The sequence below is a fragment of the Aquila chrysaetos genome, chromosome 24 (genome assembly GCF_900496995.4).
Source record: "Aquila chrysaetos chrysaetos chromosome 24, bAquChr1.4, whole genome shotgun sequence".
In the NCBI taxonomy this organism is placed as follows: Eukaryota; Metazoa; Chordata; class Aves; order Accipitriformes; family Accipitridae; genus Aquila; species Aquila chrysaetos.
The window spans coordinates 5,343,577-5,358,168 of record NC_044027.1 but is presented as its reverse complement, the minus strand read 5'-3'; the positions used below and the strand labels follow the sequence as shown (position 1 = coordinate 5,358,168).

At 55.2% G+C, this 14,592-nt stretch overlaps 2 protein-coding genes across 3 annotated transcripts; one reads left to right on the top strand and one right to left on the bottom strand.

Moving 5' to 3' along the window:
* The first annotated feature begins 2,869 nt into the window (after positions 1-2,869).
* LOC115334846 (chemokine-like protein TAFA-5) lies at positions 2,870-5,874 on the top strand. The gene is made up of 4 exons (XM_029999578.1): positions 2,870-2,971; positions 4,188-4,340; positions 5,021-5,148; positions 5,489-5,874. Exons 2-4 carry the CDS (start codon positions 4,202-4,204, stop codon positions 5,495-5,497), a joined length of 276 nt encoding a protein of 91 aa, XP_029855438.1. The 5' UTR covers positions 2,870-2,971; positions 4,188-4,201; the 3' UTR covers positions 5,498-5,874.
* Positions 5,875-6,732: 858 nt separating this feature from the next.
* LOC115334830 lies at positions 6,733-14,539 on the bottom strand. 2 transcript variants are annotated; one of them, XM_029999541.2, is made up of 5 exons: positions 12,864-14,539; positions 12,408-12,514; positions 11,081-11,195; positions 10,362-10,498; positions 6,733-9,476 (listed from the first exon to the last, which is right to left on the bottom strand). In XM_029999541.2, the coding sequence occupies exons 1-5, from the start codon at positions 12,965-12,967 to the stop codon at positions 9,178-9,180; spliced, it is 762 nt and encodes a 253-aa protein (XP_029855401.1). In that variant the 5' UTR covers positions 12,968-14,539; the 3' UTR covers positions 6,733-9,177. The 2 variants fall into 2 exon arrangements, with proteins under 2 accessions (XP_029855401.1, XP_040975641.1); XM_041119707.1 differs by having other exon boundaries at positions 12,408-14,539.
* Between the last annotated feature and the right edge of the window lie 53 nt (positions 14,540-14,592).

Genomic DNA, 14,592 nt, shown 5'->3' with positions numbered 1-14,592 from the left:
TGTGTCTTGCTGGGGGACTCGGTGGTGGTGTCTGAGTTTGCTGTTGGTCAGAGCAGCTTATGGGAGGTCAAACCTTTAACCGCCCCCCCAAGTCAATTTCTATCCCGTTAATTACTTTTTAAAGTTCAATGGAGCAGAACAAATATAATTACTTCTGGGCGAGTCTAATTACCTGCGTTTGTTGCCCAGGCTTTGTTATAATTGATTGTGAAGGGCTGGCTCTCCAGCTCCTTCCCCTGGGTCCCACCGGGCCCATGCAGCCCCTCTCCCCATCCAGGGTTTGTGTCCCATCACGGCCGTGTCCTCAGCACCAAGTTGGCCCCCGGACCCCTCTCCTGGGCTCTGCTCCCTGCACCCCCTGCTTTGCAGAGAGGTTAAATCAGGGAGCCTTTAGTCTGGGGCAGGAGAGCCCATCAAAATTGTTTCTGGCCTCAACACTGGCAGGAGCTGGTCTGGGTTTCAGACAGCCTTCGCCGACCGGGCCAGATCCTGCTGCAGGCTCAGCGCCCTTTTCGGAGTGACCGCCCTGTTGTCCTTTGGAAACTGAGGCTGTTAACGCCAAGGGGTGACCATACCCCTGATCCTGCAAGGTGCTGAGCATCCCCATCCCGGGATGACCCAGGATGAGGCCCTATCCCACCCAAACAGGATTTCTTCTCCCTGCCTGGAAACATCGGCACGGCTCCGGATGAAAGCTCGGGTCCCTGCAGGCAGGGAGCGGGGTGTCCCTGTGCCCGGTGGCGCTGGAGGGGGGGCCGGGCTGCGCTGCCGCGGCGGGGACCACCCCGCTGTCCTCTGCGTCTGCAGGAGACACGGTGTCACCTCCAGCCCCAGCAGGACCGGGCACCCACCAGCAATTGGGGTTTCACCCAGGTTTTAAGAGCTGGAGGTCCTGTCTGGGATGGAGCAAAAGAGGCAGGGACCCGCTGCAGGGAGTTTAACTGCAGGGCTCGTTATTTCTCATTTAATTATTACCATTAACACGGCACCGTGGGCTTGCATCACAGCCGCGTGAGGTCCAGCGATGGAAATGCGATTGCCTCCGTCTCGGGCTGCAGATGAGCAAACCAGCAGCGCTGGGGGCTGGGGAGAGCCTGGCCAGGAGGGAGCAGGTCCCCAGTGTCACCAGGGCCAGCCACTGCCGCCGTGACGAGGACGAGTGCCCGTGTCCTGGCTTGTCCCCGCCAGCTCACCTGTGTCCCAGCACAGTGCAGCCCCTCTCCCGTCACCCGCTTCCAGCACAGCCTTGTGAAATAAAACACTTTCAGGTGTTAATGGGAGCAAATTCTCCAGTCCGGGGGCTGGTGGCAGCAGCTTTTCTCGGCGGCAAAGCTGGGGTGTTTGAGGGCTGTAAACACCTCGGGAGAGTTTCGTGGAGCCCTCTAACCCAAGACTGCATTTTTGGCATTTTTTCCTCTCCCAAATGAAGCCTTTATAGAATTCCCAGAGGAAATTGCATTACATTCCTGTGCCGTTCATGATGATAAATGGTGACTGTATCTGCAAGCCTGTTTCTGTTGGATGCAACCAGGATTTTTTATTAAAGCGTGGAGCCTGAGAAGCTGCAATAATGGAGCCCCGACTGATTCCTGCCATTGCAGGCAGGTGGGCTGAGAGATGTCCTGAGGACAAAATAAAATCAAGAGGAGGGTGGAGGGGAGAGGAAACCCTCGTGATGAGACCGGGGCCACTTGGAACTATGGGCCATAAGGGATGAGAGATCGAAAAGAGCCTTGAAGAGAAGCTGATGGGCTTGAAGATGAGGAAGAAGGGCTCCCCAGTCCCAACCCTGTGCCCGGCTCCAAGTGGTGCCGGGGATACGGCACAGCGGCTCGTGTCCCTCCGGCTCGCAGACTCACGGATTCAAGCCGGGCAAGCTGAACGGGGAGCGGGGCTGCAGCCAGCCCAGAGCCGGAGAGGGGTTTCCCAGTGGCTTAAAATCCAAGGAACCCCGCTGCATCTCCTCCCGGCCCTTTCTTGGGACCAGAGCCCACCCGGGCAGGTTCAGTTGGCTCATACATTTCCCTGGCAAATGCCACCTGCGTTGGCCAAGCCACAGCCTCGTCCCCTTGATCCACCTCTTGCCTCGCTCCTCCCGGCACGTGCTGTCTGCGCCGGCCAGTTACTGGCTCTTTTGGAGCCTTTTTTGGGGAGGAGGAAAAGTTTTCCAACAGCTCAGGAGTTTTAGGGTTTCTTCCCAGGAGGTGGAAAGGGCCAAATGAAGCACCCGGAGTGGGTCCAGTCCCCTTCTCCCAGGAGACGGGGAGCGGTCGAGCAGTGGCCTCGGCTCCTGGGGACGGCCGTGCCACCGATGGCTGGAGGAGAAGTGGACGCTGGCTCTTTTTTCTTCTCTTTTTCTGTTCCCAATGGCCCCAGGTTGGGGGGGGGCTGAGCTTCAGGGGCTGCAGCATCCCCCAGAGCCCGGGGCAGGAGGGGGCAGCTCCCACCGAGGGGGAGCGACTGGGGGGTCGGGGGGGGGGGAGTGAGGTGGCAACTGGGGATAGAAATGGGAGTTGGGGATGATGGAGGGAGCTGGGGACAGGGATGGGGATGAGGACTGGAATGGGGTGGGGGGCACTGGGGCTGAAGACAAGGCAGGATCCACACCGAGGGGTGAGAAAGCTGCCCCGGGGGGGGGGGGGGCAACCAGGACCTGCACCGGGCCGGGGGGGGTTCCTGCACGGAGTGTGGGGGGGAGGCTGCACCTTCTCCCCTGCGGTGGGGGTGCAGGGGAAGGCGGGGGGGGGCTCCTCTCTCTCCTCCCACCCTCCGGGCCGGCTGGAGCATCCCTCTCCCGCGGCGGGCGGCCCCGGGGCCGGTGCGGGGCGGGGAGGGGGGGGCCGGGCGGGCCGCAGCGCAGGATGCCGGGCGCCTGGAAGGAGCGTTCCGCCGCCGCGACCATTTGCTGCCTCCTCCTCCTCCTCCTCCTCCTCCTCCTCTGGCTCCTCTCCTCCGCCCCCCCCCCGAGCAGGTAACGCCGCCACCCCCGGGCCCCCCCCCTCCTCGACACCCCCCCCGCCCTCCTGCTCGGGGGGAACCCGGCCGAGGGGGCTTCTCCTGGGGGGGTTGCACCCCTTTAGCAGCGTGCGGAGCGGGGCACAAACTTCTCCGGCTGCTGGGATGGGATTTGGAGGCGGGGGGGGGGGGGGGGTCAGCTGTTTGCAGGGGGATGGAATTGGAGCTCCCCAGGGAGGCTGAGCTGGGCTGGGGGGGGCTCTGGGCAATGTGTCCCCCACTCCCTGCAAGGTCCTCACACACACCCCCCCCCCCCCGAGCTGCTTGCGAGACTGTGGGGACCCCCAGGGTGTTGCTCCGGGGGGGGGATGTGCCCCCAGATGGGACGGGGCAGGGACCCCAGCCATTGCGCCCACCCCCAGCTGTGGGACCCTCGGGCCCGGGGGCTGCCGCTAGCCCTGCCGGAGGGTGCTGGTCCCGCACCCCAAAGAGAAAAAAACCCCAATAAACCCCCCCCCAAACCCCAGGAGATGCTGCCCTCCCCCCAACCCAACTGAACTTCACCACCTTCGAACCATCCCACATGCAGCCGCAGTCCCCAGTGTCCCAGCGGGACCGGGAAACTGGGAGAAAAGTGGTTCGAATTCGCTCCTGCACGGCCAGGAGGGTGCTGGGCAGTGGGCAGGATTGGCCCAGGCCCAAAAGGCAGGCAATGAGGGGGGGGGACCATGACCATTTCTGCCCCAGCAGCTCCTGTCCTGCCCTGCTCCCATCCTCACTCCCATCTTCCCATGAGGCTGGGGCTGGTTTTGGGCTCAAGGCTTGAAAGCAGCGATTCGTTTGTAAAAATCAGTTTAAAAGCAGAGGAAAATAACCCAAAATTTAGCTGAGGAGGGGGTCGACCAACCTGGAGGTGACACATGGCATCTCCTTTGCATTGCACACCCCATTGCATGCAGCCCAGAAATGACCGAGACTGATTTTGCCAGAAAATTTCACCCAAACCAGGTTCATTCGGCGTTTTCCCTCCTGATTTCTGGGGTTTGCCATGAAATTGCAAACCCTCTCGGCCAGGCTGGAGCGGGAGAGGGTTTGTCAGCCCTGGGTAAAGCAGCACATCGTGGTGCCGGGGATGGGTGAACCCCGGCCCTGGGCGAAGTCGTTCCAGGCCCCCCACCCGCCCCGAGTGGGCTCAGCGCCACGGGTGCCCCCTCGCACCCATCCCCTTGCAGGGCAGGAGCTGGAGATGGGGACGTGCGAGATCACGGCGCTGGATCGGGACCTGAGCCACCCGCGGCGGGCGATCACCCGGCAGACGGCACGCTGCGCCTGCCGCCACGGCCAAGCCGCCGGCACCGCCCGCGCCAAGCCGGCCTGCGTGGACGGTAACGGCGATGCCCCGGGGAGGGGGGGATCGCTGCTGCTCCGTGGGGTCCCACGGGAGACGGGGTGCAAGGGCCCACGGCTGGAGATGTGGGTCCTGGCTGGTGCAGTGGGGCTGGTGGCTGCTCTGGCCTGGAGTCGGTGCCTGGCAGTCCTTGACAGCCCCTCGTCCTTCCCTTTGCCCCCGCTCTGTCCTCTCCATCTCCCTCTCCCACTTTCTCCCCATAATTTGACCGTGGTCCCCTGCGCACGTCTCTGTGGTCCCCAAATTGGTCCTGTGCTGGATGAGCTTATGTGCTTCTTCCCTCCATCTCTTCACCCATCCCTCTGTCCATCCCTTCATCTGTCCATTCCCCTCTGTGTCCTTCCATCCACTGCCCTGTCCATCCCTCCATCCACTCATCCGTCTCCCTCCCCTCCTTCCATCCACACACGTATCCCTCCATTCGTCTACACATCCACCCCTCCCTGCACCCACCCATCCATCACCCCTCCCTCCATCCCTCCATTCTTCCCTTCATCCTTCCATCCATCCCTCCGTCCGTCCCTCCATCCACCCACCCCTTCATCCTTCCCTCCATCCACTCATCCCTCCCTCCATTTTTCCTTCCATCTCCACCTCTCCACATGCCTCCCCCCCTCCCAAATATCCCCGTCCCCGTCTCCCCCGCGCCTCCGGCAGCCCGGCTCATCGCCAGCCGGCAGTGGTGCGGGATGGAGCCGTGTGAGGAGGGGGAGCAGTGCGCTCTGCTCCGAAACCGCTCGGGCTGGAGCTGCATGAGACGACTGGGACGAATAAAAACCATCACGGTAAGTCCTTCTCTGTGCCCCGTGTCCCCACTCCCACCTTTTGTCGGGGAAACTGAGGCAGGGCTGGGTGCAAGGCCAATGGGAGCAGGGAAGGGGTCGGGATGCTGGAGCCCCAAGAGGGGAGCCTTTGGGGGGGGGGAGTACGTATCAATGCGTGAGGGGTGGTTTATTAGGGGCCCAGAGGGGCTCTTGGGGTGGGGGAGAGGGTCCGGTGCCGCCCCCACGCACCCACTGGTTGTGTGCACTGGGACCCCCCCACCCCAGCGCAGCCCCAGCTCCCCCCCGAGCCTGCAGCATCGCTCGGCACCCATGAAATATTCTCCCAATATTTTTCCCGCAGGTGTCCTGACAGCAGCCAGCGCGTGAGGATGAGGGGACTCGCTCCGGAGCCGGCGGGACGAGCCCGGGCAGGGAGCGGGGTTTGCTCGGTGCTGCCGTGTCATGGCCTTGAACCCCCCCGCCGGTGCCAGCCGAGGGACCGGCCGCCTCGGGCAGGGTGGCTGGAAGGGTCACTGGGCTCCCGTTCACCCCACGGGCTCCCTTTGCCTGCGGAGGGTCCCCCGGGGCTCACCGTGCTGAGGAGGAGGAGGAGGAAGAAGAAGCTGTTGAGGTCCCAGTTTCCAGCTCTGACCCCCCCCCCACCCATCTGCAGGCCCTGAATTTTGCAGTAGTTGAGCAGCATCAGTGCCTGACCCGAATCTGGCCGCCTGTCAGGGTGCGGGGAGCTGCGGGTGCCGGGTGGGGGTCCCGGGGATGGGGGATGCTGCGGGTACCCAGGGGCAGTGGGGGGGGGGACAACCCTGCTGCAGGGTGTGGGGGGGGTGCGGGGCTTTGCAGGGCATTTCACCCCCACGGACCTGGCTGGGTGCTCTCTGCAAGGGGCTGGCGAGGACAGAGGCAAAGCCAGCGGCTTCGAGGTGTCGATGGTGCAAGGAAATAAAAGTCGGATTTATTGCACAGCTGTGAAAAGTGCTGGTTTGGCGGGGAGGGGTGGAAATTGGCCCCCTCCAAGAGCTCCAAAAAGGGCCTGGGGAGCTGGGGCAGCCCTGAGCCCCCAAATCCCTGCCCCGTCCACTGCAATCAAGTCTCCAAAATGCTAATTTGTGGCTCAGCTTAATTACTTCAAAGGGATTTTCAGGACCTGTTGTCCTGGTGCCACTCAACGAGGGGCTGGGGGCGATGCTAATGGGGACCCCCCCCCCCATCACAGACAGACCACCCAAAAACCTGCGCTGAGACCCCACCCAACTCACTTCATGCTGACCCCCCTCCCCAATCACCCAGGCATCCCCTCTGCCCCACCACGGTTTGAATTTCTTGCCGTGACTCCTCGCACTCGCTCATCTCCCCCATTTTGGGCCGGGGGGGGTGGATGAAGCCGGGGGCGAGTGCCGGCGCTGGGACCGGCACGGGCACCGCGCTGCGGCTGGTGCGCCTGGAAGATGCCATTGTCATGGAAACCTTTTAGCCGCAGAGTAATTCAGTAAGTCATAATTTCATTTGTTAAAAGAGGAAAAGACGGGGCGGGAGGGGGAAGCTATTTTATTAATATGTAATAATTTCATCCCAAAATGTCAGCCGGGAAGTTAATAGGCAGTGGCTGGGCTGAGGTGGGTCTGCAGCTGCTGTTTTTTGGTGCTTTCCTCCACAAAAGCAGCTTCCCAACATCCCTCTTGTTGCTAAATCTTTCTCTCCCGTTTCTTGCAACAGGTGGAAATCGTGAAAAAGAAGTAAAGAACTCCCCTTTTAATACCTTCACCGACATCTGCAGCACTCCCTGAGCCAGGGAACACTGCACATCATAAAATCTTCCTAGTTATAGGACTCCAAATTAAGGTATAAAGGCTTGAAATACTGACAGTAAGACTTAGCAAATTTTTTTCCTTTTTTTTCAGTCCCCCAAATAACCCACAAAATTACAGCACAAGGCACTGTACAGCGGAGGGTCAGGGCGGATTGCAGCAGCAGGAGGAAGCACCCAAGTCCCTGGGGATGCTACAGCGCATGACAGCCAAGGGTGCAGGGTCTTGGGAAATCAGGTTTTTTTTTTTTTTTTTTTTTTGGTCCATCAAACCAGCTGCCCTTGGGTAAAGACTAGGAATGGTGATAGGGAGCTTATTCTTGCTTTAAAACACTAAGGCATTAAAGTTGCAGTGCAACAGCTCCAGCAAGATGGCCAGGAAGGCAGCGAGGGGATGGCTGGAGCATTCCAGGGTGATGCCCAGAGCTGGGCAGCACCGGAGGAGCAGCGGGATGGCTTCCCAGAGCAGTCACATGCAGGACGGACCTGTGCTTTTGGCACCCTTAGGATCAGGGTGATGCTCCCTTGCCTCCTCCCCGGCTGTGCCGCTGCTCCTGCAGCTCCGCCGGCTCCCTGGAACCTCGGCCACAGCTAATGGCTGCGATCAGACTTACAGGTCTGCCCAGATTCACCTGCCCTGGGTATCACATTCCAGCTCCTCACACCATTCCCTTTAATTTAAATTCACCTGGAGATAGAGACAAGGGTTTCTTTTAAATCATCTCATCCCCACCGAAGTCCAAATATCCTTTTCCCACCACCCAGCACCCCACTCAATTAAGTACCTGCCAGCTCCCCTAACCAAAAAGCTAAAAGCTCCAAAGAGCCTTTTCCCAAACCTTCGCCCTCGCTCCGTGCCACATCCCCAGCCCATGTGCGGCCCCCCAGGACCCCTGCGGTGGGGGGAGCGGGTCCTTCAGAAGGAGCCAGGGCTGGGCAACAAGAAGCAGCTTAAAATTTCCTCGGAAGGTAGAAGAAATAATTTTGCACAGCCCCAACCAAGAATGAGAAATGAAAGTTCACGCTTCAGCAAGCGCGTCTGCCTGCAAAATTTATTTTATTTAGCAATGCTAATGGACTAATTAAAATACATTAGCATGACACTTTCATTTCCTTTCTGATCAGTGTTGAAGTAAAAAGGGGGTTAAAACACATGAGCTATGATGCAACTTCTTCACCAGCATCCCCATGCAAGTTCCCACGACAGCTCAGTGGTGCTGGCAGCCCTCCTGGCTTTTCTCCGACGGCAGGAGCTCTCCATGCCCGTGGAAATGCCCAGCGTGTGCTGTAGCTGCAGAGGTTCCCCGGCTCACAGGGCTCCACGGCTTCGCACCGGGGTCACGGCGCTGCAGCTCGTGGGGCTGCACAGCTCCATCGCCTTGCAAAGTGGAGTTGGACTCCAAGCAACCCGTACCGTGTGCAGGGCATATTAATTTTGCTCTAATGAGCGTTGATCAAACATGGCTGATGGGCAGGAAATCTGACACAGCCAAAATAAGAACCAGGGCAAAAGATTGCCATGCACTGGTCTCAGGATGCGTCGCTGCCTGTCCCAGCAAAGTCGGATCATGTCTCTGGCCAACAGTCTACATAAATCCCCAGGTAAAGCTCTAACATTTATTTCCATCCATTGAAAATGTCTTACTGGTTCCTTTATTTCTTTTCCATCAAACACTCTCTGATGGATGGCGGCGGGGGAGAATGGCAGCTGCTCACTGCTCTGTTATTAAAGTGCTGCTTTTCGTTGTCTTGTACAAGGGGCCGGTTGTTTGCTCCAGCCAGCAGGGGATCTGATTAGCCAGAAAATTAGGATATAAAATTCAATATTGTGCTTTTTAGAATGAGCCAGGTGGGTTTTTTTGTGTTCTGTATTTTTTTTACTGGAGGAATTCTTTTAAGAAAATACCTACGGGTGGGAAGAGAGGAGTTGATCAGGACAGTGCCAAGAATGAAGTCAATAAACTGGAGAGAAAATCCAGTTTCCCCATCCATGTGAGCACTGCGAGAGCCATCAGTTTCTAGCACTGCCCGTCCATCCTTTCTCCGTCTGTCTGTCTGTCCATCCCCCCATTTTGGTTACCCCTGTAACTCTGGTGTGTCGCTGAAAACCTCACCGAATTCCAATACACATTTTACAGCCTCAGCTTCTCCTTGCTGGGTCAGGACCGTGCACGAGGGGAGGTTTCCTGCCAGGAACAGAACTGAGATACAGCTGAATCCCAGCAGATTCACCCCGGCATCTCCCCAGCACTGTCCCAGCCCACCCGGCTCACACCAAGAGTGGCAAACAAAATATAGTTATTTCCATTATCAAAAGGGCTCTGATCAGAGCAAAAGCTGGGCTTTTCTTTAAGGAAAACACCTGCTGGTTGTGGAGATTTTTCACAAAACCCTTCCCCAGCCTGGCCACACACTCCTTTTGTATTTCCCTCAGCAGGGAGCGAGGCCCAAGCTCCGTTTGCCATCAGCTTCACCTCCTGCTTGGCACGCACTGAAGTGCTCCTGATCTGCAAATGCTGCAAAACGTCTACAGTAAAAAAAAAAATAAAAAAAATACTTATAACCATTTCCACAGATGGTAGTAAATAAATAAGGGCAAATAAAAATTCCAGGCATGCTTAGAAAAAAATCCCCTTTCCCTTTCCTAAACCAGGCTACAATAAATGCAGGACTTTAATTACTTGACAGTGTCAGTTTAACATCAGCATTACATCAGGACATCCCTCAATCAGGGACTGTGGACTCAAGGGCACTAAAACTACACTTGGGAAAAGTAAGTAACTGCATTTTGGAGCCATCTCCTTGCCGACTTCCCATACACACGATGCTGCCCAGCAGCTGACGGTGCGGCTGTTGCAAGGTGCTTTTCCCACGGGAGGTGCCAAGAGATGCCCATTCCCAGCCCCTGGGTTTGGGTGTAAGCTCCAGAGAGGAGCTGTGAAGTGTTGGGAGGAAAAGGGATGCGGGTTGTGAAAGAGGAGAGTGCTGGAAATTTTAACGTTTCCCTTTTTCATGCACCTGTATGCTTGCGCACACACTACAACACGTGCCAAAGACATCTGCACCATCATTAGCAGCTTCTTGCAAGCCCTGTGCATGGTCCCAGACTGTTGTGGGTCTGCATGGCTTCACCCCAAATGATTGGGGGTCTGCAGGGACACACATGGCATTTCAGGTTATGGGTCTGTGCCAGACCCTGTGGGCGCAGTGGGTCGGGCTGCCCGCAGGCATGATAGATGCTGTGAATATTGATCACCACTGATGAATCCCTGCTGTCCCGCTGAGTAATTACAGCACGTTTCACAGCGGAGCATCATCCATCAAAGGCTGAGCAACACTAAAGAAAAACTAATCATACACTGGAAGCAGAGCCCCCCATCTCCCTCGCCTGCCCCTCCCTCCTCATCCTCACCTTTATCTGCCCGTCCTGTCCATCCATGCTGCCTTTCTTCCCCATCTCCATCCTTCCCAGGGTCGGACTCCCCTCCCCTCCTGAGCTGCAAAGGGGCCCTGGCTTGCCCCGAGGACGCGGGCTGCCCACATCTGCTACTGCAAGGAAGAAAAATAAAAATTAGAGTTCGTGGCTTTCCTCCTAGCTGCTACCCAAGCTCCAGCGCTCCAAGCGCTGAAGCACACGTTAAATATGTATTACCCACCCGCTACCCTCCCTCTCCTCCCCATCGCTGCCCCAAGCCCCCACTCCCCACCACGGTGGCCCTCACCCAGGCCAGTGTGGGGACCCCGGCTCCAGGGGCTGCCGATCCTGGACGCATCCTGCAAGGCACAGCCCAGCGAGCCAGGGCTATTTTGGGAGGCCGGAGCAGGAGAGGATTAATCCTCAGCACGGCGGCACCATTAGGTTTTGTCACCTGCTATCCATCTGCCTCTAAGGAGCTGGCTCCACACCGCTCCTTCCCTCCCGTCGTATTTTCTCACGCAGAAAAGCCCAAGGCCAAACCCATGCACAGCGCCTGGTGTGAACTCCCCTGTCCTCACCAAAGGGGACTGGGACCTCCCCGAGGGTCTGGCTGAGTCACACCCAGTGGAGAAAGCTGCCCCCGTTTTCTCCTGAAGCATACTTGCATTGCATATATATGCTATGTCTATATAGAAAGTGCTAATTATACTTACCGACAATTATAATGAGCACGCAAGGAGAGCTGTCCCTTGGATGTACCTATGGCTGTGGGTGTGTAGTCAGTACTTGAAAAACTCATCCTCTGTCGGTGTGGAAGCAGCACGTGCCCTAAGGAGACCCATCCCACAAATAAATACATGTGTGTGAGCACCTACCTGTGGGCACCCAGGGCTGGGCATGGCCCCTGCACCCCCCCCTGCACCCCTGAGCCAGTGCTGCAGCAGCCGGAGGGGCACGGACCACCCTGCTCTTGCATTTCGGTCTCCTCCGGGAGGCTTTTTGAAGGGCACGTCCACAAGCAAGACCCTTCTCTGGCTCTGGGACATAACTCGTTCATGGCCATTACCTGCCACCCTTTAGCCCAGCACCTCGACAATAAAACAAAATTCAGAAAATTAGGAATGGTTGCAGAAATCCAATGAACTTGCCCTCCCCTTGATCAAAATCTGCCAGCCTTCAGCATCGCCCCAACACCAGATGAAGAGCTATGTCCTTATCCGGCCAGCGTGCCGAGCCATGGGATCTTCTTGTTCTCATTGATTTTGTTTCTTCTTTTTTTGCAACTCTGAAAAGAAACACGGAGAAATGGATGGGGCAGGGCTGGCGGCTGCACCTGCAGCACTGACAACACCAAGCAACATGCGCCATGTAATCAAGGGGAAATTAAACTTCTCTGCCAGAAAGTTTTGCTTGCAAAACTGCAAATTAATCACTGGTTTCAGGCAAAGGTGCCGTTGGCGGCAGCCCCAGGAGATGCTGTTGCACCAGCTCCGGAGGGACAGCGGATCTCAGCAGCTCCCGCAGATGCTGCTGCCAGGGCTGGATCCAGGCAGGGCAAACCCAGCTTTACAAACTGGTACTGCAGAGACCTGTGGCAGCCCTGCCTTCAAACTGAAGGCAGAAGCATCTGAAAGGACAAATGTATTAGGGGGAAAACAGGAATTTAATTACTCAGTATTCAGTATCAGTTGGAGATGAGGGTCAGGGACCATTACAGCATGGCGGCTGCTGGGGATGAGAGATTATTGGAAACTGGGGCTTTTCACGGATCAGGCTGACAATTGTCTGAGCCTGGGAGGCAGAGGATGTGCCGGCAAGGCAGGCAGAGAGGCTGGGCAAGGAGGTGAGAGCCAGGACGAGGCCTCAAAGCAGGTGACCGTATCTGTCTCCTGCCAAATTCGTGGTGTGGAGCTGACAACAGGATGGGGGGAAAGGAAGGGAAAAGCATCCCCTGGCTCCTGCAGGGTTTTGCATCACAGCGGTGGATCCGTGCCTCTGGCCCCAGAAGGGCTTTGTGCTTGTGGTGGGTGGGAACGATACCTGCATCCTTGGAGAGCAGCAGCTTCCAGCGAAACCCGGGGTCTGCACAGAGGGGCCGAGCAGCAAAGGAGTCCTGACGGTGCACCACCACCTGCGGCAACACAAACCTGTGCAGGGAGGGAAAACGCATCTTAGGGAAGAGAGACAATACAAGAGCCCTGCTAAGCTGAGAAACCCTCCCCAGCCAGGAGCCAGGGACCAGCCCGGCTGCAGAGTCCGGCCCTGCCATCGCCGCATCGCTTGGCTCCTGTCTCCGTCTGCTGGCACATCTCACTGCCCGTGGCCTGGCATCGCAGGAGCCCTCAGGCCCACCAAGGGCCATGGACATCACCAGCAGATGGGATTCAAGCCCCCATTTCCCAATTCCCATCCCTTCGGGGCTCTCGGCCACCCCCCGGCGGGATGCCATCCTGCAGCACCCAACCCTGTTACCCATTGCCCAGGGAACAAACTCACCTCGTTCGAGGCAGAAACATCCCTCCGTGTGTCCCTTCCCTATCGCTGCTCTTTGCAACTGCTTTACGCCCACATTTAGGACAACCGGGACGAATAAACACCATCACGGTAAGTGATGTCCTGGACCTCAGGACAACACTAGCAAGGAAGGACTCTTTTTCTTTTTTTTTTTATACATTAGAACATTTATTTCTCAGAGAGAAAATATAGTCTCAGACAGTCAGATTATAGTAGGTAAAATTAGCATTTTTTTTCTTTACAAGCATAGATTTTCTTATTACCTCTCTTATACCATCTGATATAAACAATTCTAGAAAGCAAATAAACTCACTTTCTACAATAAATAGAGCGATCTGTGCTTTACAGCAGACTGACAGTAACGTTTAGGTCCCGTAGCAACAGCAGGATATTAGCCAATTCAAATTCTAAAATGTCATTTAAAAAACAAACAAAACAAAACAAAAACCAAAAAACCCAACTCCCAAAATCTTAAAACATATACACAGGTCACAAGTCCACAGCTGAGCTACCACCTGGAAAAGTGTATGTTCCGTTAAATAAATTACACTGTGTGCATATAAAAGACCCAGCAACACAACTGAGGACTTCAAGAATGGTGACAATAGGTCTAAATAATTTAGAACAATATTTTACAACTATATACACAACATCCTTCCCTAGCCACACTCCATAGGCATTATTATTATTATTATTATTATTATCATTATTATTATTATTATTATTACAAAATCCTATGCCCCATCTCTATATGTTACAGGAATCTTCCCTAAAGTGTGGTTCCATGTCCCAATGTATAAGAAGTGGTATTTTAAAAAAGTAGACCAAGTAGAAATGGCAGTGATTACTCCCCACTATTCATTATTATTATTAATTATTATTATTTTGACCCCACATTCTCTTCAGTATGAAAAAGTTAAAATAATAAAAAAATATTGAGTTAAAAAGCGAAATGATGATATTCAATCTACAATCTTGCTCTGCACCTTTGGTTCTTAAAATGGGAAAGCAAAAAGGGATACACAACAGAAGAGATCAGAGAAATCATAAAGTCCTTGGCTAATAGAAAAGGTTTTGTCATCAAGTTTCCAAACATCAGTTGTCCCTGTTTTTTCAATGCAAACCCAAAAAAACAGGGATTGTCTGCAGAGCTGGGTTTACTTGGGTTTTAATGGATGACAACGCTGGAGACCCACACACCAGGGAAAGGATACGTGTGTGTGGGAGAAGGCGAAAAGGCAAAATGGTCGTGTGCTCTAGTTAGCGCTTGGTTTCAACCCAAACCGAGCCAGAGGAAAATGTCAGAGACAGAAAAAAGGGAAGAAAGGAAGAGAAGCCTTACACCAAATGTGCATAAACCAACACAAAAGATGTATCTCTCTCCAACCCTGATCAACCTCAGTGCCTGCAAAGCTGCTCCAGCTCATTAGACACCTCCAAAATTAGTTTTACTTCTTAAAAAAAGGAAGTTATCTTTGCTTAGACTCAGTATTGTACTAAACCATGATATGAAATGTTACTGGAACAAGCACAGTCACAGAAATCAGAATTTAAATGTGAAACTACCAAATAAATTTCTAGGACGTACACACACACACAAAAATCAGGAAATTTTCTTTTTGTATTTAAAGCTCTGTGCATCTATGCATGTGTGCAGCAGAGGGGAAGGTTACCAAAAAATCTCAAGCTTTTCTAAATGCAGTGACAGAAA

Excerpts from the sequence above, each read along its gene's own strand:
- LOC115334846 (XM_029999578.1), top strand. The coding sequence starts at position 4,202 with ATGGGGACGTGCGAGATCACGGCGCTGGATCGGGACCTGAGCCACCCG. Across the intron at positions 4,341-5,020 it reads CAAGCCGGCCTGCGTGGACG|CCCGGCTCATCGCCAGCCGG; the intron begins GTAACGGCGATG and ends CGCCTCCGGCAG.
- LOC115334830 (XM_041119707.1), bottom strand. The coding sequence starts at position 12,843 with ATGGGTAACAGGGTTGGGTGCTGCAGGATGGCATCCCGCCGGGGGGTG. Across the intron at positions 10,499-11,080 it reads CGTGCTCATTATAATTGTCG|TAGCAGATGTGGGCAGCCCG; the intron begins GTAAGTATAATT and ends TCTTCCTTGCAG. Across the intron at positions 9,477-10,361 it reads GACAGGACGGGCAGATAAAG|ACGTTTTGCAGCATTTGCAG; the intron begins GTGAGGATGAGG and ends TTTTTACTGTAG.